At 39.5% G+C, this 27,640-nt stretch overlaps 1 protein-coding gene across 18 annotated transcripts in view; it reads right to left on the reverse strand.

The window, feature by feature from the left end:
• ARID1B (AT-rich interaction domain 1B) overlaps positions 1 to 27,640 on the reverse strand; it is a 426,965-nt gene that overhangs the window by 356,678 nt on the left and 42,647 nt on the right. For all 18 annotated transcript variants that reach the window (XM_087969691.1, XM_087969777.1, XM_087969760.1 and 15 more), the window contains exon 2: positions 22,781 to 22,975. In XM_087969691.1, the coding sequence (XP_087825817.1) occupies positions 22,781 to 22,975 (195 nt within the window). The remainder of the gene's footprint in view (positions 1 to 22,780; positions 22,976 to 27,640) is intronic.

Genomic DNA, 27,640 nt, shown 5'->3' on the forward strand with positions numbered 1-27,640 from the left:
GGCTATAACAGACACACACATGCTATACAAATGACTTCACAAATTTAGGATAATTTCAAAGAAATGTCCACTATGGTCAAAAAGCTTACTTGACATAGTTATTAGGGGGAAAAAAACAGAATGTAAACAATACTCCTTAGCTAGTCATCTCAACTTGCTTGAATGAACTCCAGCTAACCTGGTTTATTTCTAGGTCACTCTAAGGTAACACAGTTGCTGTGTCAATGTTATCAATGCCAGGCCCAGAAATAAATCAAGAGTTCTACATACACTTTCTGTTCTACTTGTACAGCTGTAAGGAGATTAATTGCTCTTTGGGTTGTGGGATCCTATATCATAGGAGCAAAAAGTGAAAGCACACTGTAATTAAATCCAGCAGGTTATGAACATAGTGGGATAGTGGGATAGTGGATATAGTGTTACTTCAATACACATAATTCCCAGCTAGCAAAACCATTGAAAGGCACTAGTCTAGGGAAGGCTGGACTGGATAACCTATCAGTCTAATTCAATATAAAGCAAGTTTACCAATCAGATATGAAGTTCTGCTACATCATACAGCAGGACATTAATTATAAAATGCAGGATGGCACAGTCGAATCAGAATCAGACGGACCTAATGGTGATCTACTCTTACAGTAGTTACCCACTTTTGAGATGTAAAAGGACCTAGGGCCAGGAGGCAGTGCTTTTTCACAGCACATGAGTTCTGTGGAACAATCTCTCAGCATTGAACAGACTGGCCCTCTCTTTGATGGCATTCAGGAGGGTGCTGAAAACCAAATTAATGCAGAGGTCATTCTAAGCATTTGACCATCTTTTCATTCCCTCCCCACCTCCTTTCCCCTGCCTGTTTGGATTTCTGCAGTTATGATCTGTTTTGTTTTTATTTGTTTGTTACTTGTAATACTTACAATGCAATACATTGAGATGATGATTATGATAAATAGAAATAATAAATAGTATGTAAGGTATTAGCATAAATCAATTGCCGAGAAGCTCTTAGATTGTGGTGGGATATAAAATAAAAATAATTAACAATTGGATAAACATTGCATCAAGAGACATGCAATGCATTTGATGGATGGGCCAATAGAACTTGGCTGCAAAAATCTGGATATCTACTTGATTACAGCAATTGTTTCTCTTTGCTGCCATTAATGGTCATCTGTAACCAAGATCTGGTAGCTCCAATGATGTCTTTATCTTTGTTTTTTATAAGAACATCATTGTCTACATGTTCCCTAGAACATTTTCAAATAGGCGTTTTTAAAAAATACATTTACAATTATTAAAACATTTAAAGTTAAATAATTGAAAGCCAATAATATAATGCCGTATGTATTGCTGTTTTTCTTTCCTTGCAATTTTTCAGGGCGTCTATACTAAAATAATAGCAAACCAATTAGCTTAGCAGTAATGTTGTTGCAACTGAGCAAAGAGTTGTACAATCAGATCCAAAAACTACAAGGGTTCCTTGTTCGTATTATGAATACTCTCTAGGTCTTTTAGGCAGGCTGGGATAACCAGGGGTGGGGTTCTACCAGTTCGCACCTATTCGCTAGAACCGGTTGTTAACATTCTAAGCAGTTCGGAGAACCGGTTGTTAGAAGAAATTACCGGCCTAATCCTGTAAGGAAGGCAGGAAGGAAACATTCTGGTGTTGCTTACAGAAACTGCCTCTCCGTTAACCCTTATTACCTTCTTGGCAGGACTAGACTTCCTGTCTCTGGAACTTCTCTGGAGTTTTTTTTCCTACCTTCGCTGGTACTTTGCTTGTGTGGAGTGACCATTCAAAGTTACAATGGCACTGAAAATAGTGACTTATGACCATTTTTCACACTTACAACTGTTGTGGCATACCCACAGTCATGAGAGGCCAGGCGAGGAGATGCGTGCCTCGATGTGAGTGATATTGAGTTGGCCACGCCCAGCCAATAACATGACCACCAAGCCATGTCCACCCAGTCACATGACTACCAAGCCATGCCCACCAACTAAGCCACACCCACAGAACCAGTTGTTAAAAAAAATTGAATCCCACCCCTGGGCATAACTTATAATAATACAAAGGCTCCTTTAGTTCTCCCCGTTTCATCCTGCCTTTGCCTTCAAAATTTTGACAATTTCCCATTTATCATTTTGGCCAAGTTACCTACACTGTAAATATTCTTATGTTTGGGTGATGGCAAGAGAGCTATCATTTTGACTAGTAGAGAACTCAAGGTTTTTGAGTATTCCCAGCAAGCTTTTATTTTTGTTTAATCTTTTTCCCCCTTTAAATGTCAGGCAGTCTTATTCAAAAAAAAACTGCCAAGGAATTTTAAAGGAACTAATTTAATCAAGCCAGAGTTCCATTTATAGAAACATTGTTTTATGTTTTTCTTATATGTTTACATTGCCAGAGAAACCTCACCCAGCCATGAAAAGTAATTAGCACACAAGTCTTTTTAACAGTAAACATCTCCACAAGTTTTCATAAACAACTAACATCCTCTTTCTCATTGTAAATCAAATTCTGTTAAGCCTCCTTAAAAACGTGACTTTTACTCAATTCAGAACTGATTATTTATAAACCTGTCTCTGCTACATAATGATTCTTATGTCTTTCTTTAACTTACTTACAATGATTAATTAATCTCCATATATATGTCATTATTAATGGTAGCAGTATAGGGTGCCTTTCATATTTGCCCACAAGCCTTGTAAGAAAGTTTAAATTATGCATTTGTATGACTACAATATTATATAGCTTGTTTGCTTGTTCTTCACTAATGTTGCACTTTTTTAAGGGCATTGATAGTTTGTAAGCAACTTGCCATTTCAACGAAGTAAGAGTTTACAGATAATAAAATTTGGGCTGTGCCGGGAATGCAGCAGTAAACACTCAAAATTGTCAGATTGTCAGAATGAAACAATTTCTACGGACTTCCTATTTTCGCATGAATTATGATAAAAATGGAGTAGGAAGGGTGAGATGAAAGCCATTATCATTATCTACAGCCATTCTGCTCTTCAATCCAACATAAATACAAACATAAATATATAAATACATAGAACTTAATAGACCTGCACAGATTTTCCAGGGATGATCAAAGCGTCTCTCTGGGCTAGCAGCAGGAAATTCATCCTGGCTAGCTTTATGGAAGGATCCTGTGTCTATGAACAAGAAGACCTTGAAGCAGCCATGTTATTTTGTTAGTATGTTCGCCACAACACCTCATTATACTAAATGTGCTACAGTCATGACACAAAATTAAATAATGAAGATGTATATCAGGGGTGTCAAACTCAAGGCCCGCAGGCCAGATCTAGCCCAGGGGGTGCTTAGATCTGGCCCACGGGGCTACTCTGGAAATAGCAAACGTTGCCTCTGCCAGTGAAAATGGAGCTTGGTCCATTTTCGCTGGCAGAGGGCTGCAGGAGGATCCCCCCAGCCCCCTAGGTGCCCTTTGACATGAGTGATGTCAAGCTCTCGATGCCCAGCCTGGCCACGCCTACCCCGGCCATGCCCATCTGGGCCCCCGAAGTCAAACACAACCCTGGAACGGCCCTCAATGACACCCTTGATATATCATTCCCAGTTGTATTTAAGGAAATATTAGGTAAATATTGACTAAATTAACATTATTTTAATTTCTTAATAGAAAAACATCTGAACAGTTCTTGCCAAAATCCCAAAAAACGATTGTCCATGAAGGTAAATAAGTGGACAGGGACCCTATAATAAAGATTATCGCTACAGGGTAGGAAGCAGAGTTTGCCATAAAAATTGGGCTCCCTATAGAGGTAATCTGGACTGCATTTGAACTTCTGACTCTCCACAAAATGGGCAAGGCCATTCCAAGCTGAGATGCTGGCCACTTTTTTATTTCATCCTAGTCTTCCTGGATTGTTAAGGGGTCCATGTTATAATGTCTATTTTTTTGTGATAGTCAGTAGTCCTTTCTGCTCTGAAGGAAGTAGAAATGCTTATCCTTCTGAAGAAGCCCTTATTAGACCTAAGAATTCTGGACAACTACCCTGTTTCTCAACAATACGGCCTCCCCCAATAGGAAGTCCCAGCATGTTTTATAGGCATGAAATGAAATTAAGCCCCTCCTCCCAAATTAAGGCCTATATTAAAACATGCGAAATGGGGGGGCTTGCCATTAGGAAGTACTTTTGTTGCACACCCAGATATGGTGCTTCCTGCGTTGACCCCAATACGAAGTGCCCCACCAACGCCGAGGTCAACATCCAAGCCATCACCGCCTGCCCGAAGATGCAAGGGAGGGGATTAAGTCACCCCCAAAAAGACGGCCTAGCCATTTTTTCGGGGCTCAAAAAAATAAAATAAGACCCGGCCTTATTATATGAGAAACACGGTATCATCCAAGCACAAACTTTTCTTTTTAGGAAAAGTTGTTAGGAAGGCATTCAAACAAAAGTTGAAGAGGAACTTGAAGAAAGCAGATTACCTCATTCCATTTCAGTCAGGTTTCAGGCCAGGGTACAATACAGAGAGACAGCACTGGTCATACTTCTGGTTGGCCTTTGGTGGCCCTGGGATGGCACATCTCAGCAGGTTTCAATTCTATTAATAATGGCGTCCTTCTAGTCTAGCTATGGGATGGGGGGGATTATGTTAGGGTGGGAGAAGTCATATCCATGGTTCCTTGCTCAGGGCCTGACCACTTGCTCCTTCTATTTCACAACTACATGACTTCACCACTGAGTGAAATCACCCATTAGTTTGGAGTGTGTGATTATCAGTACATAGATGATATTTAATTGTATATCTTCACTGCTATCCTAACCCAGTATCTGTTTGTATCTTGATGGGGACAAACAACTACACTTAATATCCTGACAAGAATGAGTGGCTATGATTATCTGGGGCCTCTGAAACTGGGAGTTGTTCATCTTTGCTCTTAAATCACTTCCCTATTTAAGACTGGCCTAGAAGTTGAGCCATGGCAACCAGACTTCTTTTCTTTTTCTTCTTGGTTTGAAACATTTCGCTGCTTATCCAAGTAGTTTCTTTAGTCTGAGCACATCCTTGATAAACAGCAAAACAATTTGAACCAACATGAAAATAAGTCCAGTTGCCATGATTCAGCTTCTAGACAACTCTACCTGAATCACTGAGAATCTTCAACAACATATTTAAGACTGGTGCATAACATGGAAGTAATTCTGGACTAACAGCTACTACTAAGAATGGGGGGCAGCTGTAATACGGAAGGCCTAATACTGGTCCATCTGCATCATTCTGCAGTGTTATGAATAGGATTTGGCAAGCCACATTACAACATATAAAACCACTGCTTTGCAAACTAACTCATTGCCAATATTTAAATAACATCTATCTCAGTTTCTACCTGCCAAATAGGCCTAGGAAACATACCTTCTCTTACAGCAGTGGTCACCAATCTTTCTGGCTCGGCAGGCTGGTAGAGGTGGCAGTGGTGGCAGTGTGTTTGTGGAGGGGGAGGCAATGCTTTTGCATGCGCGTGTACCACTTTCACAAATGTAGTTTCACATGCACAAGCACATGTGCTGGCTCACTACTTCCACATCCTGGTACCTAACAGGCTGCAGCCTGGCACTGGGCCACAGCCTCAGGGTCAGGGACCCCTTGTTCTATAGCATCACCTGTCCTTTGGAACAGAATTTCCTCAGAAATCCATATGGCTCCCTCTACACATATTTTACAACCAGCCTGCAGTCAGGGTGGCTAGTACTTGGTTATTCCCCCTTTTCATTTTATTGTTTTCTACCTTTGAGATGTAAGCAACCTGGCCTCTAAATCCAATAAAATAAATAAAAATAAATCACTGCAAGATGAAAAACCTCATGGGGAAATATAAGGACAAAATAAATGTATAAATAGAACCCAAGGATTCTTGCTTTGAATCTGCCTTACTGTATTATTTTATTTATCAAATTTCTATACCACCCAACACACTTGCGTGCCTCTTAGCAGTTTTTTTACAAACCCTCCAAGAGACTTCAGTTTATCCATTTGCAGGAATAGCATAGGTCTAGTTTAATGAAATGAAGGACTAGGGATGATATGATAGCAGTGTTCCAATATTTGAGGGACTGCCACAAGGAAGAGGGGGTCAATCTATTCTCCAAAGCACCTGAAGGGAGGACAAGAAGCAATGGATGGAAATCAATCAAGGTGAACCAACCTAGACATTATAAACAATCAGTGGTCCATGACATCAGCAGTGTAGACTTTTATATATATAGCATAAGGATAAAAGAATCAGTACTTTCTTATTTAAAAGTAATTATGTGCATGCAGGTATTCTTGGATATTGATTCCAAGAAGGGCAAATAAGTATTTTCTTATTACAATAAATGAATACTGAACTAAAGACTTTGTATATTCAAATAAGACTTCTTTGAAGTGCCAGAAATCTTGTGAACATGTTTAAATCTGCTTCCTCTCTAAGCTTTGAGGGAAATTTGGAGGGATACAGAAACATAAAGTATTTGTTTCCAAACTGTCTATATAAAGAAAATGCCAGGGGCTATGAAAGATAGAGTATATTTTGGTAAATGAATTTTCCAGTCAGGAAACTCTACCAGTTTTACCAGGACTTGCTGTACACTATAGTTATAGCTTCAATATTTACTTTGCACTTTATGACTGTTTTATGATTTCTAAAAATCCTGCCTGATAGCAGCCTATATAAATGTCCACACACTAATCAAGGAGAGGGAACGGAGAACTACTGTTTTCTCTTTTCCTGCTAGAAGTAAACAACAATCAAACTGCACATTTGTTCCCTGCTTTAAAAAAAAAAGGAAAATACAGATTTGTTCCCTGCTTTTTAAAAAAAAGGAAAATACAGATTCTATAAATGAATAGGGTTTTATAATTGCACCAAACACTCTTTCATTTCTCCGTGTGACACTGGATTCTGAATCTTTAAAGGTTCTCCTTGCATTATAGTAGTATACTCTGCATTACACTTTCACACAATTTTTATTGTATTATGCAGCTTTACATTATTACTATCTGGTGTATCCAAGAGATCCTAGAAATATCTGTATTTGCTTATAAAGATTGAGCCAAGCACTTTTGATCTTCAGGTGGGAAATCCAGCTTCTAAAATAACTTGAATATTTTTTTCTTCTTCTTGCTGTTGTTTGAACTGAAGGATGCACTTGAAGAAATGATGGATCAGCATTCCCATTGCTTCCTCATAATAGACATGCCCTCTCCCAAAAGGAAAGGACCTTATACTACTAGCCTGGCAGAATAGGTTACCTTTCTACAGCTGCTGTACCCAGACTTTTATTGCAAACCCTGACAGAATATTGCAGTGCAGAAGGACTACAAGTTATTTCTAATAAAGCATGTGGCTTAGATACACATCTTTGCAAACAAAGATGTGTACTTGACAGTTTCTGTAACCAGCAAGTCATACCAGCAAGTCATACAATGTTCTCTTCTGATAACTTTCTTTCATCTTGGTCCAAGCAACACTAAAAAACTGGAACCTGTAGGTTTTCCTTAATTCAAGAGGACATGCATTAGAGGCAATGAAGCAATGTCTTAAGAACACTGATGCTCAGTTAGATCTGATGTCCCTCCCTAAAGTATATATTTTAAGTAGCTTTTGCACTCCTTCCAGATCTATTTAGTTATCTAAATTAAATTAGTATGTGGACATCAGGAGTGCACTAACCCTAGCACAGCATAATGTGCTCCCATTCACTGTTTGAGTTGGGAGATATAAGGCATTCCATTGGAATCTAGATTTTGCCCTTGCAGAAAAGGAACCAGTGAAACCTTGAGACATGTCTTATTATGTGGCTTGTTTTATGTTGACATACTTTGAGCTGATTACTCCATACCAAACCAAATTCCCCAATAATCAGTTTCATTTCTAACTGTTGCTTTCAGGCTCATAATTTATTTCTTTAAATGTCCCCAAATTTTGCCACAATGCTATATAAGGTACTAGAAAGCATGTGGATTAACATGCTTAATTATTTTCATAATTAGCATTGGTTTCATATATGTAATACGTTCTACTCTTTAGCTGTTGTTTTGATATTTTTCAACTTTGTACCTTATATAGTCAAACTGATTGCTATATTATTTTTATAATGGTTGCCCACAAATCTGGTAGCTAAAAAAAATTTTTTTTTTCAAAATTTCTGACTGAAAATAATTTTCTTACACAGAACCGTCCCAAACCTATACATTTTGATAGCATTTTATCATTTAATAATGTGAGGAAGCAACAATACATATAAATATTACCCGCCTTTTCTAAGAGCTGCTAAAAAGAGACTGTTTTTACACAGTATAAAATCCAAAAGACACCTAGCTCTAAATACTCAGCCTTTTATGTAATGCTAATAAAAAGTGTTTATGGCCACAGATTTCCCAGAATAGTTTTTAATTCAGTAGCACGATTTGCTCCCAAGGTAAGCATTTAGCCAAAACAATGTACTGAACATCAGGATTCATACAAAATTTGCTACTGCACATATTTTGTCCATGGGACACACCCACAAATTCTAGATTTAATTCCTGTCATAATAGCTACAGCTAGAAATTATCTTGTCTGAAATGCTGGTCAGCAGGGGTTCGAACCTGTTCGGGCAAACCGGATGTTAAAGTTACATCTGATTCGCTGAACCTATATTTCACCTCACCCCTCCCCTCCCAGCAGTCTCCACGCAGCCCATTTTCAATGGAGGTAAGCACAAAGGCTCTAGGAAGGGGGGGGAAGGCCCTCCCGGAAAAACCGGAAGTCACGAAATGGGCCTGTTTCCAGCTTCCAGAGCCCAGGGGAGGCTGTTTTTGCCCTCCCAGTGGCTCGGGGGAAGCATCCAGATCCTTGAGAGGGTGAAAGCTGTCTCCCCCGGGCTCTGGAGGCCCACCAGAAACCAGAAACAGGAAGTTCCCACCATGCCTACCATGGCCACGCCCACCCAGCAACCAGGCAGCAAACTGGCTGCTGGGATTTTTGAATCCCATCCCTGCTGGTCAGCCACCATCAATCAGATATTAATAATTTTGGGCTAGGTGGATCAGTCATCTAATTTGCTGTAAGACAGTTTTTTAAAACTCAATGTGAAGACATGAGAATTGAATAATCTGTAAAGCTAAGATGTAATGTTAATGTTAGAAGAGGAGGGTAATTAATATCTAATGAACCCTTTAGAGCTCTACTGCTTATACTTCTATTACATACCTACCGCTAGTAATTTTATGATTTTCATCTTGTGCAAAACAAGGATGCAAAATATGCAGCAGTTCAAAACAAAAATGGGCTCATACTAACAAAGATTGTGAAGATTTATATCTCCTAGCTAACAATAGTTTGCTTTAGCCTATTCAGTATTTCCCACTGCTATCTTGCTTTGTTCAAAGAATATATGCAATGATTCAAGACGGAAGCTCAGAAATTACTTACAGCCCAGTATTTAAACTGCAAAATGACTGGCAAACTTTGAAGCAGATCAGCTTAGATAATGCAAGTAAGGCATTTTTTCCTAATGGTAGGCGGCTGCATGTCAAGAACATGTGCTAGAACTTGTCCTGTGCTATCCATTCAAAGAGAACCGCACAAGAGTATTTCAAGCTCTGACACATAAAAGAAAAGATGCATTCGTCAAGAGTCAAGAATCATAAGGTACAACACTTAATAATAGTCATAGGGTACAATAAGCAATCAAATCATACTAGGAAACGTCAATATAAATCGTAAGGATACAAGCGACAAAGTTACAGTTATACAGTCACAAGTGGGAGGGGATGGGTGATAAGGAGTGATGAGAAGATTAACAGTAATAATAGTGCAGAATTGAACAGGGTTGAGGGAATTATTTGTTTAGCAGAGTGATGGCTTTTTGGAAAAAACTGTTCTTGTGTCTAGTTGTTCTGGTGTGCAGTGCTCTATAGTGTCGTTTTGAGGGTAGGAGTTGAAACAGTTTAAGTCCAGGATGTGAGGGGTCTGTAAATATTTTCACAGCCCTCTTTCTGACTCGTGCATTATAACAGGTCCTCAATGGAAGGCAGGTTGGTAGTAATTGTTTTTTCTGCAATCCTAATTATCCTCTGAAGTTTGTGTCTGTCCTGTCGGGTTGGGTTGCAGAACCAAACCAGACAGTTATAGTGGTGCACATGATAGACTCATGCCAAATACAACTATACCAAATTTGTGGAGCTTCGGCTATTATTGAATGCAGAGGTGTGTTTATGGAGAGTCAGAATTTCTTGTCATGTCACTTGCTAGGTACTACTGAAAGTTCATAATGATCTATCTGATTCCTGTATTGTATATCAATTATTCTGAAAATGATTCAGAGGTCATGAGAATGAGCACAGCATCTCTCTGCTCTTCGTTAAAGTTCGACACATTTTTCAGACTTCTGAACCATCCTAAACAGCAAATAGTAGCTTCCATAAGGAGTCAACTGTTCAATGTTAATGCAGAACTTAAAGCAGCCACCATTTCTTTATAAGCTGACGCATGAAAAAAGATGGGCTGCTTTAAAGAACACCAAAGAGGGGCGGTGCTCAAGGAAGGTCCAAAGTGTTTCTTCCAAATATTTTCAAACTGTGCATAGACCTATCAGATTCCTCTAGAAGCTTTCTCTCCCACTGTTCGTCCCAGTAGATGGTATTCCGTGGCATGTTGCCTATAAACATAGGAGGCTCAATAAAGTATTCATGACTAACAGCAATCTATGGATTTTGTCCAATTTTCTATTAAAGCTATCAAAGCTAGTGGGCTTTTACCATATGGCAGTGAATTACACAAAATGTGAACAAGTTTCTTTTTGCCTATGCTCCATTCTACTGAACTGGATGATCTTGAGTTCAAGTACCGAAAGAGGGCGTTGGTACTTACCTGATATGCCTGTTCTCTGTGAGCTGTGAAGAGCATCCAGAAGTCGGGAGGTGCTTCAGTTTCTTCTGGAAAGGCTGGGCTTAAAACTCCGGGACGCCCCTCCTCCTCCACGGCACACTTCCCCAGCGTCCCCCAGTTTTGCAAAGACTGAGTGCCAAAGTCCGGAACTCATCACCTAATCTAGATCCCTGACCGGAACGGAACCCCACCAGACGGAAAGTAATGGGTGGGGCTGGATGCTCTTCACAGAAGAGCATCCAGCCTGGAATCTCCTCCTGGTCCCTGTGGACCCGTTGGCCTGGAATCTCCTCCTGGTCCCTGTGGACCCGTTGCAGAACTCTTCTGCCAAAGGAGGCCTAAGTGGATGCAAACACATCTATTTTATAATGCATAATGAATGGCGATGGAAAGGCCCAGGTTGCGGCTCGACAAATTTCAGTTATTGGTGACTGTGTGGCCCACGCTGCCGATGTTGCGTCGCTCCTTGTTGAATGAGTTATGCCTCATGGCACCTGCAGGGATTGAGTCTGATACATTTTCACTATCGTGGCCCGTAGCCAACGGCCTATTGTAGAAGGTGAGACCTTGTATCCCTGAGTGTTGGGCTGAAAAGACACAAATAAGGCTTCCGTTTTTCTGAAAGCCGCTGTGTGTTTGATATATATTTGCAATGCTCGCCTCACATCAAGACTATGCCATTGTAGTTCCAACCCTTGGAATGGTCTGGGACAAAAATTAGGAAGTATCAGCTCTTGTGCCCTATGAAAAACCGAGTTAATTTTGGGAGTTAATAGGATCAGGACGAAGGACCACCCAGTCAGAATGGAAAACACAAAGATCTTGTCTGATAGACAAAGCTGCAATCTCCGAAATATGACGAGCAGAAGTGATCACTACAAGGAAAACTACTTTATATGTCAGAAATTGGAGACTTGACGATTTCAAGGGTTCGAAAGGGCCCTTAGTGAGTGCGACGAGGACCTTGTTAAGGTCCCAGGTGGGATAACGGTGTACCGCTGGAGGGCGTAAATTTGTGGCTCCTCGAAGGAAACTCCGTATGCGTGGATGATGGGAAAGAGATAGTAGACCTTCACAAGTGAGAACTGACGCCAAGGCTGCCACCTGTCTTTTCAACATATTAGGTGATAATCCCTTGTCAAGTCCCTCTTGCAAGAACTCTAGGATTTGAGCCACAGATGGAGAGATGGGATCAATTCGAGACTTGGTACACCATTTGCAGAAACTGGACCATGTGGCATTGTAAATGCGAGTTGTTGAGGGGCGTCTGGCGGCTTGGATAGTGGTGATAACTCTGTTGGAAAACTTTTTTGCTCTTCAGACAACTCCGCTCAACCTCCAGACGGTCAGGTGTAACCACTGAGGGTCCGGATGTTGAAGGGGTCCCTGGGTTAGTGAGACCCTGGCTGGCAGAATTCTCCATGGTATTGATACGGATAGACTGTGGAGGTCTGCAAACCACGGCCGTCTGGGCCAGTAAGGAGCTACTAGAATTAGTTCCGCCTTCTCATCTAGCAGTTTCTGGATGACCTTGGGAACCAGTGGAAGTGGTGGGAATGCATACAGAAGTCCTGGGGGCCAACGACAGCGGAGCGAATTGAAGTTCTCCACTCCTTGCGAGGGGTACCTGGAAAAAAATCTCAGGAGCTGAGCATTGAGGGGGGAAGCGAACAGGTCCACCACCAGCTGTCCAAATGTCCTGACCGCTTCTTGAAACAGGGTCCGATTGATCGATTGTGGCCCTGCTCAGCCAGTCTGCCTGTGTATTCAACAGACCCGAAATGTGCTCTGCTCTGATGGAAAGTAGGTTCTCTCCGCCCAACGACACAAGCGCTCCGCTTCTCGCATGAGATGTTTCAACTGTGTGCCCCCCTGTTTGTTTATGTGAGCTTTGGCTGTTACGTTGTCGGTCAATATTAGTATGTGTTGTTTGCGTACCTGTGGAAGGAAGCTGTGGAGAGCCAGGTGTACTGCTTGAAGCTCCAGCCAGTTTATGCTGCACGACTATTCTATGGCGGACCAGCGGCCTTGGGTTGTGAGCAATTGAACGTGCGCTCCCCATCCAAACAGGCTGGCATCGGTGGTGATGGTAATTCTGTGTGGCTCTTTGAAGAGGCAGCCTCTGTTGATGACTGGTCTGGTCCACCAGAGGAGAGATATGAGGACCTTTGATGGTACCTTGACCTTGTATTTGGAGTTGCTTCAGCCGGAGCGCTGGTACGGGAGCAGGAACCACTGGACGGATCTAGTGTGGAGCCGGGCCCAAGGGATGATAGAGATACATGAGATCATCTTGCCTAACAATTTTGATAGTTCCGCTAGGGACACCCTCTTAAGGCCCCTGATCTCCTTGATTAATTGCTGAATGCTATTTAGTCTATCTGGTGACAGGTAAACTTTGCCTTCCACCGTATCTATGACTGCCCCCACATGGGTTAACTGAGTCGATGGTGTTAAATGACTCTTTTTCCAATTTATTGAGAACCCGTGTTGTTGTAGGGATTATAATGTGTTCTGAGTATCTTTGACTGCTTGATGAGCGGAAGATGACAAAATCAAGATGTCATCAAGATAACACTGGAGTCGTACAGGGATATCACGGAGATGAGCAGCTAGCGCTGCGAGAACCTTCGTGAAGGTCCTGGGGGCACAAGCTAGTCTGAAAGGAAGGGCCACATATTCAAAATGGTGGTTATTATAACAGAATCTCAGAAATTTATAGTGGGAAGACCAAATAGCAATATGTAGGTACGCCTCCGTCAGGTCTATGGACGTGAGGAGGTCATCCTTTCTGATGCCAAGTAAGATACATTGCAGGGTGTGCATTTTAAACTTGCGATATACTAAGAAATGGTTGAGACGTTTCAGATCCAATATTGCTCTCCCCCCCCCCCTGAACTTTTGGGAACAACAAAAAGCTGTGAATAGAAACCTTGCCCTCGTTGGTTGGTGGCTACTGGCTGGATGGCTCATATGTCCAGTAGGTGTTGGATAGCTGTTTCCATGAGATTACGTTTAACTGGGTCTCTGGAAAGAGGGCAGGACATTAAAAAATCTGGGGGAGTGGATTGAAATTCCAGCGCAAGGCCAAATCTAATCGTGTCTCTGACCCAGGAATCAGAGGTTGAGGAGTCCCATTGGTCTGCGAATAATTTAAGGCGTCCGCCAATGGGGATCGGGTCCAGGGAGTTATCTTGGACGCCGAAAGGACCTGTTTCCTGCTCCCCAAAAGGATCTCTTGGATTGACCACCCCTTCTGTTCCTATCCCCGAAGTCGGACCTGTTTGGCTGCTGCCCTGGTCTGAATGATGGGGGTCTCTGGTATCTGGGTGAAAAGGATCCCTGGTAAAAGGGCCGAAAGTATCCTCTCCGAAAGGACTGAGGGTTTCTAGAATCTGACTTCCGAAAAAGGGAAGGAAGAATTTTCTTTTTGTTTCGGGTTTCAATGAGTAGCGGATCAAGGGAAGGGCCAAACAGTCTGTCTCCCACAATTGGGGATGAAGCCAGCTTGCATTTGTGCTTAAAGTCTGCTTGCCAATGTTTTAACCATAGTAAGCGTCGCGCTGTGACATGTGAAGTAATGGCCCTGGCTGAAAACTTGACTGCATGATAAGTTGCGTCAGCTGAGAATTCAGCAGCTGCTATAAGTTTAGCAATATCTTGGTGCGCTCTAAGGTTGGAATTGTTCTCGTAAGAGGCGGAGCCATCTGAGAGAAGAACGGGTGAAGAAGGAGGCGGCCGTGGCTGCTCTGATGGCCCACGCGTCAGACTGATGGGCTCTGCATAGGGCTAGCTCGGCCCATTTTTCCTCCAGCTTTAATGCCTCCAGCGCATCACTGGGAATGGAAGATGACGCTAATCCCACTATAGGTTCATCTACCTCGGGAGTATTCAATAATTTTGAGAAACCAGGGGCCAAATTGAAATATTTCCTGTCATACCCAGTGGGGGCTGGGTACACCGCTGCAGAGGCCCACTGTTTCTGTACCAGGTCTGAAAACATGGGAGGAACTGGGATCACCTCTGCTTCGACTACTGGTTGGTTGAAAATTAGATCTTCTGGTCCCTCTTCTGAAGGAGTTGGAGTGGTAGAAGGGGTCGACTTGTTTAGGCGTGCAGTATTTTTTGCCTTAAACAAGAGAGATCTGAAAAGTTGTGGGCGGAATAAGCCTGTAAAAACAGGCTGGTCAGGAACAAGGCCCTCATCCTCAGACATTCCCCTTTGTAAGGGGTCTGCTTCTGACAGGGGCTCGTTGTCATGTATTGATCCTGATTCAATCTCTTCCATTTGATCAATTTGATCCACTTCTTCCTCCTCCTCCTCCTCCTCCTCAGTCGGCCTTTGGAGGGGGACCTCCCCTTGTAAATGTACCTGGGTATAGTGCTGCTCCGACCTGGTCAACGACCTCAGCTATTGGAAATCATAATCGGCAATCACAGGATATTCCCTGGTCATAACTGCGTGTTGAAGACCTGCTGCGATTTCCTGGCGGATTGCCAGCTCCATCCAGGCCTTCATCCTCTCTGGAACTTCCTCTGGAAGAATGTCATCCTGACGAAGACCGGCAGCCATTGGAGTGAATGTAGCTTCGGGAGCCCTTCGCATGGTCGTTGTCCCAGATACTTGGACTTGTTGGCCTTGGGGAGCCAAGCTGCGCCTGGATGAGAGGGAGAGATCTAGGGGAGGAGGAGGGTGGGAAGAGGTAGACGGACCTGGACTGGAGGAGGGGAAGTCCTGTGAGACCTTGTGCACCTCCCATGTGCACTTATCTATCTGTTTTTGTAAAGCTTTATGGCGCCTGATGGCATCCCTTTCTGAAGTTTTAGAATTCCCTTTAGCCTGCTTAGGTTGTGCTGAGATTTGGCTTTGACCTTCAAGGATGAGGTCTGAGAGCTGCTCCTGTCTGCCATTTCGATTGAAGTTGGAATTGCAGTATGCTTGTTATACAATGCAATACTGTGAAGGCGGTTGGCACGCCCAGGGGCCTGATCTGAGGACAGACCGGTTGCCCTGATGATGTTTTTATTGCCCCCTTTCCAATTTTTTTTTTAATAATACCTATCTATAATGAGTTGTATCTCAGTAATAATATTTTATTGATATTAAAATATTATACGGAAGAGAAATATTATTACTGTTGTTGTTGTTGTTTTTGTTGTATTATTATATAACCACTAATTTATATATATATGTATGTATGTATGTATGGCCTTCGGCTTTGTTCGGGTATTTTCCCACGTCATTGTAGTTGTTCTTTTAAAGTTGTAGCAACGTTTCAGCAGAATCTCATCTGCCATCATCAGGTTTCTGTATTGTGTGACGGACACAATACAGAAGCCTGATGATGGCAGATGAGATTCTGCTGAAACGCTTGCTACAACTTTAAAAGAACAACTACAATGACGTGGAAAATACCCAACAAAGCTGAATGCCATACATGTAAGTACCAGCGAAAACTTAAGAAAACAAATATATATATATATATATATATATATATATATATATATATATATATATATATATATATATATATATATATATATATATAGGCCCAGATTGATAAGGGTAGAGGCCTTCAACAGCTTCCCTGCACAGGCGGACACAGCCTAGGTGCTCGCTGTTGTGTCGCTAGGTTGATTGGGCTGTGAGGGTTAAGCCAACAATTTAACTGTAAGAATAGCCTCGAATGTAGAAAAAAACCAAGACGAGGCTATAATGGTCCCCAGTGTTCCTGAAGGGAACCTCTGCTCGGGACAGAGTTACCTCACACAGCACGAAATGGAATACAGGCGCGCGGCCACGGGGTCTTGTAAGAAAAGATGGCCTCTGGCCGTTAATCTTTTGGCACGCTCCCCAGCAGCAAACTCCTGCCGTGTGAAGGAATAGCCTCTGATGGCTTTTCCTATAAGGCTAAACGGCGGGGAACGGTGGAAGGCACTAAGCATTTGAATCCTCCACCCCAAGTGGCATTCAGAGGGGGAAGGAAAGCGATACGACTCTGTTGGGAGCAAAGAGCTCACGTTGCTGTTCGGGTAAAAGAAACTCTGCAGCAATCTGTCGGAATGGCAGGATTGGTTGTGGGGAGGGGGCGTGGAGCAGTGCCAAAGCCTCCCGCCGCTTTGGGGTGCGAATTGGCACTTCCCTGTAATGCGAGCGATCTCTGTAATGCGAGCCAACATCGAGAGATCGCAATGCAATTAGAAGGCTAAAGGATTCTAAAGACAAGCTGATTAACTTTCAAACCTGCTAGCAAGGAAATAATTTTTCCTGTTTCGGCCAAGGAAGAATCACAAGCACTGCCTATCTCTCATGAGGCTGAGCCAAAACTGGGGAACGCTGGGGAGGAGTCCCATGGAGGAGGAGGAGCGTTCCACAAATTAAGCCCAGCCTAGACATGCAGAGACTGAAGCACCTCCCACTATTGGATGCTCTGAACAGCTCATGGGAGAAACATCACTTCATACTGAAAACTGCAATTTATTTTCTTGTATAGAATATAATATTTTTCAACTTGTAATATTTAAGAAAACATTTAATATTTATTTATGATTTAGCCCTTATAGGTAGACTAATATTGCATAAATGATACAGGAAATTAAGAGAGTGTCAAAACTTAACAAAAATTATAAACTAACAACTGGGGGAAATTAAATAGAAAGAATACCTTAAAGAAGTCACTCAATTTGAAATTGATGACAAATTTTAAATAAAAATTTAAATTTAAAAATTTAAAAATTTGCTTTTGTTTATATCCACTCTGCAAAAGGAGAAAAATCGGCAAAAACACAAACCTAAACAAAAATTTATTGCTCCTTGAACATGCTTCACTGACTCATGATTGAGCTTTACAATTGTCTGGTTAAAGAAGAACATTTTGCACAGGCAGAAGAACCCAAACATATTTCCACTGAAGTTGTTCTTGCCTTCTCAAATGGATATAAAATTGAGTGACAAAAATGCATCTATCATGATAACTTTGCAAGATATATGCTAACTCTGACTTACTGCTACTAATTGTATACTTAATTACCAGGCCGGGATCTGCACAGAATGTTAACATATTAATTCTGCTCATCTGAAAAGGAAGGGAGGAAATCCGAAGGAAATCAGTTTAGCAATTGCAGGTCCTGATGGTATCCATTAATGGTTCTTCTGCTGTCATATGTACTGTGCAGATTTCTGTTTGCAACTGATCACAATTTTTTAATAAACACAATGACTTAGTTTTTGGTAGATATTTAATGGAATAATTTCAACAACCGATTTACTCCAATGTATATAGAAAGACACAAGTGTCAGCTGTCGCCCTGATGCTATTTCCTGATACTATTGTGTCATCTAATTCAAACAATATTACTCTCTCAAGACAGCAAGCACTTTCTTTTTAACCGACAATTCCCTACATCTGTTTAGAGGAAGAAATCATTGTACTGTTTCTAGTTTCCATAATAATTCAATTGTACTGCTTTTGGGATTTTATTCAGTAAACATTGTCAATGACCACAGTTAAGATGTAGAGCTAAGCTACCATAAAGTTTCTTTCTTGTGTCAAATTTGATTCTGTGATTATCCGTAATCTATGCTCACCTCCCTCCATAGAGCGAATTATACTTAATGGAAAGGATAATTCCAAAGGAGACAATACAACATAAAACCTTATCCTGCTATGAGCAGCCTTTTTCAATTTAGTCAATGAGGCTTAACATCACACAGAAAGGGGGAAACACTAAACATTTCCCAGCAGTTCAGACAGCATTAGTAACATACCCCTACTTAGAGAATCTTATACATAAAAATTTATAAGGCTGTGTAAATTCAGGCTTTTGCATAAGCCATGGAACAAATGGGGTAATTCTGTGATTATGTGTAATCTATGATTGCACAATTCTTAAGGTGGCCTTTTAAAAAGTCTTGTCCAATAATCACATTATTTCTTATTGTATAGCCTCATTTTTCATTATGATGAACCTTTGACTTGCTAAGGCAGATATCTTTAAGTAGACAATCTGCATGGTTGCAGCAATCCCTCGCCTCCAATTCAGGATGTGGTGTTTGGGCTGTACAAAAAGCATCTTTCTGTATTCTATTAAAGCAGCATCAGCATAAACCAGATCCTAAGGAACTGATTTTTTTAAAAAAATACATTAAATATTAAATTTCTTTCTTATTAAAGAGAGACTTTAAAATTAAATACTATCTGAACATTGTGGAAATGATACAATCTCATAAGAATGAATAAAAGGTTGTGTTATGTTCACACACACTGTGCAACCTACCAGCATGGACTCCTATTTCAGTATTGCATCTTGTGAAAATCATTCCCTTTTTGAAATCCCCATTTATTATTTTTACTGAATTAAGACAACAAACACACAGGCTAAGACAGTTGTAATCCTAAAGATTATATAAATATGTTGCACTGTGTTCTGAATGAATGTGTTTTAGTGATCAAAATCTCTGTTTAAATCACTATCAGTGGAAAAGATGATTGAAATCATATCAGTGAGTTAAATCAGAATTTTTGCTTGATGATTTACTGTGTGTTCTAACTTTCCTACTGGAGCTTAACTCTTAAACTACCATTTCTGTTTCTTAGATTTGGATTTAAGTCTTTTTTTCAGAATATGGTCAACATGGAAGTACTTCGAAAAATCCCCAATCCTACCATATTGTCAATCTAGATTGCCTTGTCACCAGCTTTCCAACTGTTCAGAATAGATAGTTGTTATTGGGGTTATACATCCTTTAGCCCAAAATTACAAAATTAGGAGATGTATCCTTGCAAAGTGTATATACAGTATTCATTTATTTTTATGCAACTACAAAAGATTCAGACACCTGCAATTTTTTTATAGTTTTTCAATCTATAACAAATTAGAAATCATTTTGCTAATTTTTAAGAATGATTGGATTTCCAGAGGTAAAAAATTAACAAATGTGTATGTTTTGAAATAACTAATTAATTTTTAAATATGTTAATGAGATCTGCTTTTATTACATCTTTATTTTGGATTATACTCGGAAGAGTAAACCAATATTTTTGATTTGAAAGTAACCATTGTCATTTCACAGAAAACATTCAAAACTGAAAATCAGCATGCCTTTCTTTAAGCAGATGGATAGTATTGGGCAATATGTCAAATTCTATTAAGTAGGCTCACAAATGTTTGGTATCCTTATTAAATGCTGATAACAGCACTTTCTAAGCATGCTTCCATATCACAAATAAAGAATTGTGGGACTTTTTTCTACAAATATGCCAAATACACACAAAAAACCCCAACATTTGATTTGAAAAGCACATATTCATATGGCTACAGAATATACAATAAAAAAGCAGTTTTCTGACACTTCAAAATACACTACATATGTGTAAAATGAAAGACTTCAAATTCCATTCAGTTTTGTCATAATCCTTCTTTGCTCCACATTCCGCATATCTTCCACATCTTCTGAATTTTATATGCTAGATTTATATCCTCCCTGACTGCAGAAGCTCAAAGCTCAATATCTCCCTTCATTTTATCCCCACAACAAAATATGATGTGGGTTAGGCAGTCAAGGATAGGGAGAGAAAAAAATTAATTTCTATTCTCATTTCAAACCTTCAATCTTAACCCAAGTTTCAGATTGCTGAAAACCCTTGATTTAGGCAAGTTCCTTTGTATGCCAAGTAAAATATAATAGAATAATACCTATTCTGCAGAAGCTATATTGGCTGCCAATAAGCTTCCAAACCACATTCAAAGTGAATGCCTTATAGAATCCTATGTGGTATAGCAGGGGTCATCAACCTGCAGCCCACTACCAGGCCATGGCCAGTTTGGAAATGAGCTACCCAAGTGGCTACTGGCGGATACATGTGTGTAGCTCAAGTCGCACAAGTGACAGGTTTGCCACACACGCAGCTCAAGTCACACAAGCGGCGGACCAGTGCATGTACACATGTATCAACCCACCACTTGCACAGGCCAGTTTCCCTCTCCCTCCCTCCCCCCATCTGGCTTCCAAGCCATATAAGTTGGGGACTGCTGTGGTATGGGGTCTCCTTATCTTTATGAACTAGATGCTTCAGATGAAATCTGCTCACCCAATGGAATTTAGTTGGGAGGGAATCCTACAAATACCCACTTTTTGAGTATGAAGTCCATATAGTTTTATTACTGCAAGCTACTTAGAATCTGTTGAGTATAAATAAATACACACATATCTGGTTTTTTTCTTTAAAAAGTTGAATTCGTTTATAAATCCCACATAACAATATCTGCACATAATAAAAAAAACCCAAGAACAAAATTCTTAAAGCAATTTCCAGCTTAGTTTTCCTTATAGACAACTATCTCCACTTAAGATATCATTGGCAGGTCTGCATTCTGAAATTTTAACACTGTTTATTTTTCATTTTGACATATAAGATATAAGCACTAAAGACAAGAACTGGATTAAAAGCTAAACATATGAAACTCTGGAGCCTGTCCAAACAAAATTATCCCTAGGTGTTGATGTCCATTTAATAAAAATTCAATGTTGTAATTATCTTTCTACTACTTCCCCAAAGAGTATTAGTACTCATAACCATATTTCTCATCCAATTATTCTTATGCTGCAAAAAGACAGATAGGGACAGTGGCCAATTGCTGCATCAAATCACTGCCTTCTAACAGATTTTTTTTAATAGTCTTTTTCCACAAGTAAAAAACAACAACACTACGCTTAAGATAGAAAATAGCAATACTCCTTTCTAAAATAAAGAGCATTGTGGGATAAACCAGTAGTAACTTTAATTCAATTAAGAAATAAATGCTGCCTTTCTCTTTGTTTTCAAATAACAGCGAGGTTACTGTCTTTTAAAATCATTCACTTGCAATTGCACTATTAAAAAACACCAAAATAAATTTCTTGCCATTGTTTAATGAAGCTACCCATCTCACAAAGTAGTCACCTTTACTACTATACTCTTAGCAATCTAAACCTCAAGCAAATTGTATGTTAAGAAATTTATGAATCACGCGTAGTCAACAAAACTCTGAATGCACAGCTAATTATTGAATATTCCATGCCAATGCAATAAATGTACCTGCTGGGCTGTTCATTATTTTCCATGTTTGCCATATTTAACATCAAGAAATTTTTTAAAAGTAATTCTATTTAGCCCTATGCAGACAGTGTTCTTTTCTAAAAAAAATGAATTTGTGAAAAGCACAGTCTTCAATAAACAGCTTAATCAGAGATTTACCAACATTCTCTAATCTTTTGATAGCTTTTATCTATTCTGCCATTTCAAAAACACAAATGGTTTTATCCAGGCTATCATACGATGAAAATGTAAGTAATTGACCTTCTTGAGACAACGGGAAAGAAAAAATTGACAATAACTGCAAAACTCTAACCCTAGATTAAAATGAAACCACACATCTACATCCTTCTTGTTTGGACACAAGAAAACCCCTCCTTGCTGTTTGAGCTGGAGGGAGAAAGAAGGATGCTGTAATGAATACACATGTAAAGCATGTACTATTTTTTATGTCTTCCAAGAACTTTATTGTAAATTGCAATAGTTGTTGTGCTGACCAATAGTATATTCATTTCAATCAATCTGCCCTCTTCAGTATTATTATTTATGGTGAAGAAATGACTTATGGCAGCTGAACAAATGAAAAAGATCGCAAATCCAGAGAATGCATTTGATGAATAATATATCCTCTTTTTAAATGGATACGTTCATCACTGACAAAATAAAATAAAATCTAAAAAGAAAACTAATAAATTACAAATTAGGTTTCTATTTCTATTTCCCACTTCTAAATGAAGGATATGCTGAGAGAGATATTGTGGACTAAGTATCACTTTACAGAACAAAAGCAGACAATCAGGAAGGAAGGTAACAAACCTGTTGCTGTGGATATTGCATTCCTCCCATGGAACCAGGAGTCCGGGTCTGCATTGCCATTGGAAAACGCTGGGGTCCTGGTGCCCCATATGACTGCCCTGGATATGGACTGCTGGGCTGGGACTGAGCATGCGGGCTGTTGCCGACTGCAAACAACTGAGGTCTTTTCATTACCATTGGATCCATTGGGTTGCCCTATTGATTAGAGAGGAAAATGAAAAAAACAATGTTTTAGTCCACTGCATGAATAATTTTGAAAATCTCTTGGCTGGTGCAGTTTCAAACAGTCTTCATTCTGAAATGAAATCTGCTTACATATTTAAACAAGTTTAATTTTTAAACAGCAGATTAGGTTCAAACATTATATAACTTAGTTCCACAGAAATATGTTCATATAAGAGTCACAGCAATTACACAAGGATAAAACTCCTTAAGGATGCATCGTTAGCAATGGGAATATCTTACCAGACAATAGTTTACATAAGTAATGTAACTGCTCTTTTTTAACCACTGTTCACAGGTTTTTTTTTTTCATTTTTTATTCCAAGTCAATAAGCAAATTATACAATATGGTTCACATCAAAAGTTTTTATTTTTGTTTTGAGTTTGGAAAATAATAATATCCTAGTTTTTGTTGGTGGCACATATAATACAGTTACAGCAAATCATCGCTTCCTTTTTATTTGATTTATATAGCTAACCACCTCACACAGAAACTCTGGGAAGCTCACATTAGGTAAAAGCAATGCAAAGCACAGTGCAATATTCAATAACATACATATCAGCTAATATTATTCAAATATGTAGTAAATGACACAAGTATTTTTAAAGTTTTCTCATTTCACAAAAAGTGAATGACAATATATGTTCCTTTCTATAGGCAATTAAATTATCCATAGTGTTTCTTAAACTGAGGAACGAGCTGTTTCTATTTACTTTTTGTATGGAATTTAGTAATTCAACAGAAGTCAGTATGTTTAGAGGAAAATAACAGAAAAAATGTGCATATCTACATACTCATATATATTCATATCTACAAACTCTATTTTTATCATTATTATAGCTGTTTTTAATAGCAATGGATTTATAATTTAGACATTTTAAGTAGATCACAATTTTCCATTATATGCTATTTTGCTGTTTTTTTTAACATGAACAAATATTCCAAAACTGATTTTCCTGTTTCTAATCATTGTTGCTATCTGAAACTTCGCAACACTTCTATACTGAATTCGTTCAGGATTTGTTACCAATACAATTATGATGTGCTATATGAACCATTGATTTCTGACTGATGGAATCCATAATTTAATATTTTTTCTTGTACCATTTAACGTGCACCATTAAAGGTATGTTTTAATCATCTCGGATAGATACAACTCCAGGTATTTTCATGCAGACCATTGGCTGCCCCTTTGTTCTGCCCTTCACATGAGATTTATCATTTAGCAATATCACTTAGACTTGTATACAGGGGTGGGATCTGATCGGTGTAACTACCGGTTCGGTGGTTTTACATTTTGCGCGTACATGAGCGCTTTGCGTGTGTGCGTGTGTATATACCGTCGTCATCTAGCTGCCTGGACAGCTGAGCAGCGCTGCACACAGGTGCTCAGCAGTTGAAAAAGCACTTTTTTCCTGCTTTTTCAACGGCAGCTGTGTCGCGCAAAGCAGCTGCGGTTGAAAACGCAGGAAATAAAGGTCAGGTAACAGCCCAGGCAGGTGGGTGGGCCAAAACAGCAGCAGACATAGAACCGGTTCTATGTATGCTCTCCGTTTGCGGCTTTTCAGAGCAACCAGTTCTACAGAACTGGACAGAACCAGTAAAATCCCACCCCTGCTTGTATACCACTTCACAGTGCTTTACAGCCCTCTCTAAGCGGTTTACAGAGTCAGCATATTGCCCCTAAAAATCTGGGTCCTCATTTTACTGGCCTCGGAAGGATGGAAGGCTGAGTCAACCTTGAGCTGGTTAGGATCGAACTCCTGGCAATTGGCAGAGTCAGTCTACAATATTGGATTCTAACCATTGTGCCACCATGGCTCTTAGGTCTTATTTGGGACTTTCAGTGGTGTCTTTCCAAAGAAGCTAGAGTTTAAAAATTAAAAATGACAAGTTCATATCCACTTTGATTATCCACTACAGTTTATTGATGGTCATGAAACAAGAATTTAAATTAACCATATATTATTATTTTGTTAGGAATTGGATTTAGATGTATGGAGCTTGCACATACTCCTAATAGTAAATTAAATTTACTCATCCAAACATAGTTTTGCTTTCTTGTCCTTTCTATGTTTTCAATATTAATTTGATTCAAATAAATTCATGCTATAATGATATAACCATAATCAGAAAATGGCTACTGGCATATTAAAAATGCGATTAGATCTTACTAGTATACTGCAGTTCATCTTAAAAATACAAAATAAGATTCTACAAAATTAAAATCAAATGAATTATAATAGTAATTATTCCAACATTTTTCAAAGACTCTATCACAAATTAATTATAAAAATTGCAACAGCTAAATTTGCATAAACATCAACACGTATGTGCTAGGAAAATATACTCCTCAGAGGAGATGTGCACTTATATATGAATAATTCCCTTCATGGAGATCCAGTCTGATGTAGTGATTAAGGCACCAGGCTAGAGACCATGGGTTCTGGTCCCATTTAGGCACAAAGCCAGCTTGGTGACCTTGGGCCAGTCACTCTGTCTCAGCCTTACAATGAAGGCAATACCAAACCATCTGACATCTTGCCAAGAAAGCCATAGGGACTTGTCCAAGCAATGGAAAGAAGCCAAACCTGACTTGAAGGTGTGTGTGTGTGGGGGGGAGAATTATCACCATATCTATACTCAACAGTGAATGTTGGGTTAACTCATGAGTTAAAGCTAAAGATATGCAGTTGGTTCCTATTTGCATAATGGACTTTTCTCCCTGCAAAATACCAGTACAAATTCTCTGCAGATCTCCAGAGATGCAATTATGGGACTTCACAGAGCAGAGAGGATGTTACCAGTGATACATGTTCTGACTCTGGATGAACAATGTTTCGCTAGTTCTTGACGCTGCATTTGAAAAAGTATTGAAACTGGATCAGATTCAGAGAACGGAAACAAAAACAAGAGATTAGAAACTGAAGTCCTATGAAAAGAGACCGAGTGAAATGGGAATATTTAGCTTTGACAACAGAAGACTGAGAGGAGATATGACACCACCCTTCAAATACATGAAAGAACATCACACAGCACAAGGTCAAGATCTGTTCTGCACTTTTCAAGTGTGCAGAACATGAAATAATGGATTAAAGTTGGAAGAAGGCAGATCTTATTTGAATTTTTTTTTTTTTTTTAAAAAAACCTTCCTAACTGGAATAATAGTTTGACAGTGAAACCAATTACCAAGAGAAGAGGTGGGCTTTCCTCTGTGTTCAAAGAAAGAAAACCCAGAAAAAACTACATTGGTTTGTTGAACTGAGCAGTGGGTTTGACTTGATGACCTAACTTGCCTCCAACTCCAATGCTTTTACTGCACTACATGGCCATAATTGCAATGAGGAGGTTTTGCCATATTTCTCCCAGGACTTTTAGAACTGTGGAGCAGTGGAGAGAGATACATCTTAAAATATTAAATAGAAATCTATATCTTTCCTCAGTCCAAATTGATGGCCTTTATAAAATAAAGCAATGAAATTAAATGTCACTTCCTCCAGTTGCATGTTATACATTTATTCTAATCTTACTTTTAAAATACTGGGGTTAGGGTATCAACCATTCACAGGTAATTTATTATACTTTGGATAAATCTATGATAGGCATAGAGCAAACAAATCACAATCAACCTCTCCCATCCCTTTTTAATGAACTACATACGAGTTGACTTTTTGCAGTGCCATTGTAAGGGCACATAGAGGTTACAATAACACTTAAACCCCAATTACTCACATTTATCCCACCTGACGGCTGAAAGAATTCTAGGACTGAGAAAAACTAATTACAGTACTTGGTTTTCTTGTTGTATATAATGTTACTGCATTATTTAAGAGTAAGTTACAGGATCTTGCACTGTGTTCCTCTATCTGCGTCCCTACTTCTAGTTTATTTTTAATCCTGACTTTCTGTTACCTTGCACCCATCACATCAAAGTCCTCTTGAAATCGATATAAAAAACCTTCATCCATATAAAGGAACAATTATTCTATTTTTTATGATTATTTCTGAAAGTTTTACTTTGGGTTTCTGGACTTACATTTCAGGCGTTTGGAACATTTGATTGCTTTTTTCCCCCCAGTTGCTCACAAAAAACAATGACAAATGCTTTGATTACCTACCAGGACTATGCCAGCTGCATTCCCATATCTCCCCCAAAGGCTGTTCCTGAGGATGAAGGGAATCTGTGGGAAGCTGCCCAATGGAACATATGGTTGCAACAGACAAAGAAACTGTGAGGAATTCTATCCATGAAGCATTAGTAGAAGTACCCAATGTTTTTATTCTGCTATAGAATACATTTCATTATTTTGATACATTATGTACTATTTCTTACGCTTCTGTGCAACATGGAGAGGTTTTAAAAGTTCATTTTTAAATAAAAATGAAAGGCAATACAGAAAGCTCCAATATGGAAAACTCCAATAACATTGTTTAACTATGATATATCCCACTTCAAGAGGCTCATATCTCTATTCATAGTAGGTTTTTTTTTAAAAAAACCTTTATCTAAGAAATACATTTTCTCATAATTTATTTTGCTGTAAACCAATATAATTCAACTATGCCTAACAGCTACAGCTGCATGAAGATAAACTGCCTAAAAGTAACACATTTTAAGTAAATCATGAGCCCTGCCC

The sequence above is a fragment of the Notechis scutatus genome, chromosome 1 (assembly GCF_049901735.1).
Source record: "Notechis scutatus isolate UNSWTSFEM ecotype Mainland chromosome 1, rNotScu1.2, whole genome shotgun sequence".
NCBI classification, from domain to species: Eukaryota; Metazoa; Chordata; class Lepidosauria; order Squamata; family Elapidae; genus Notechis; species Notechis scutatus.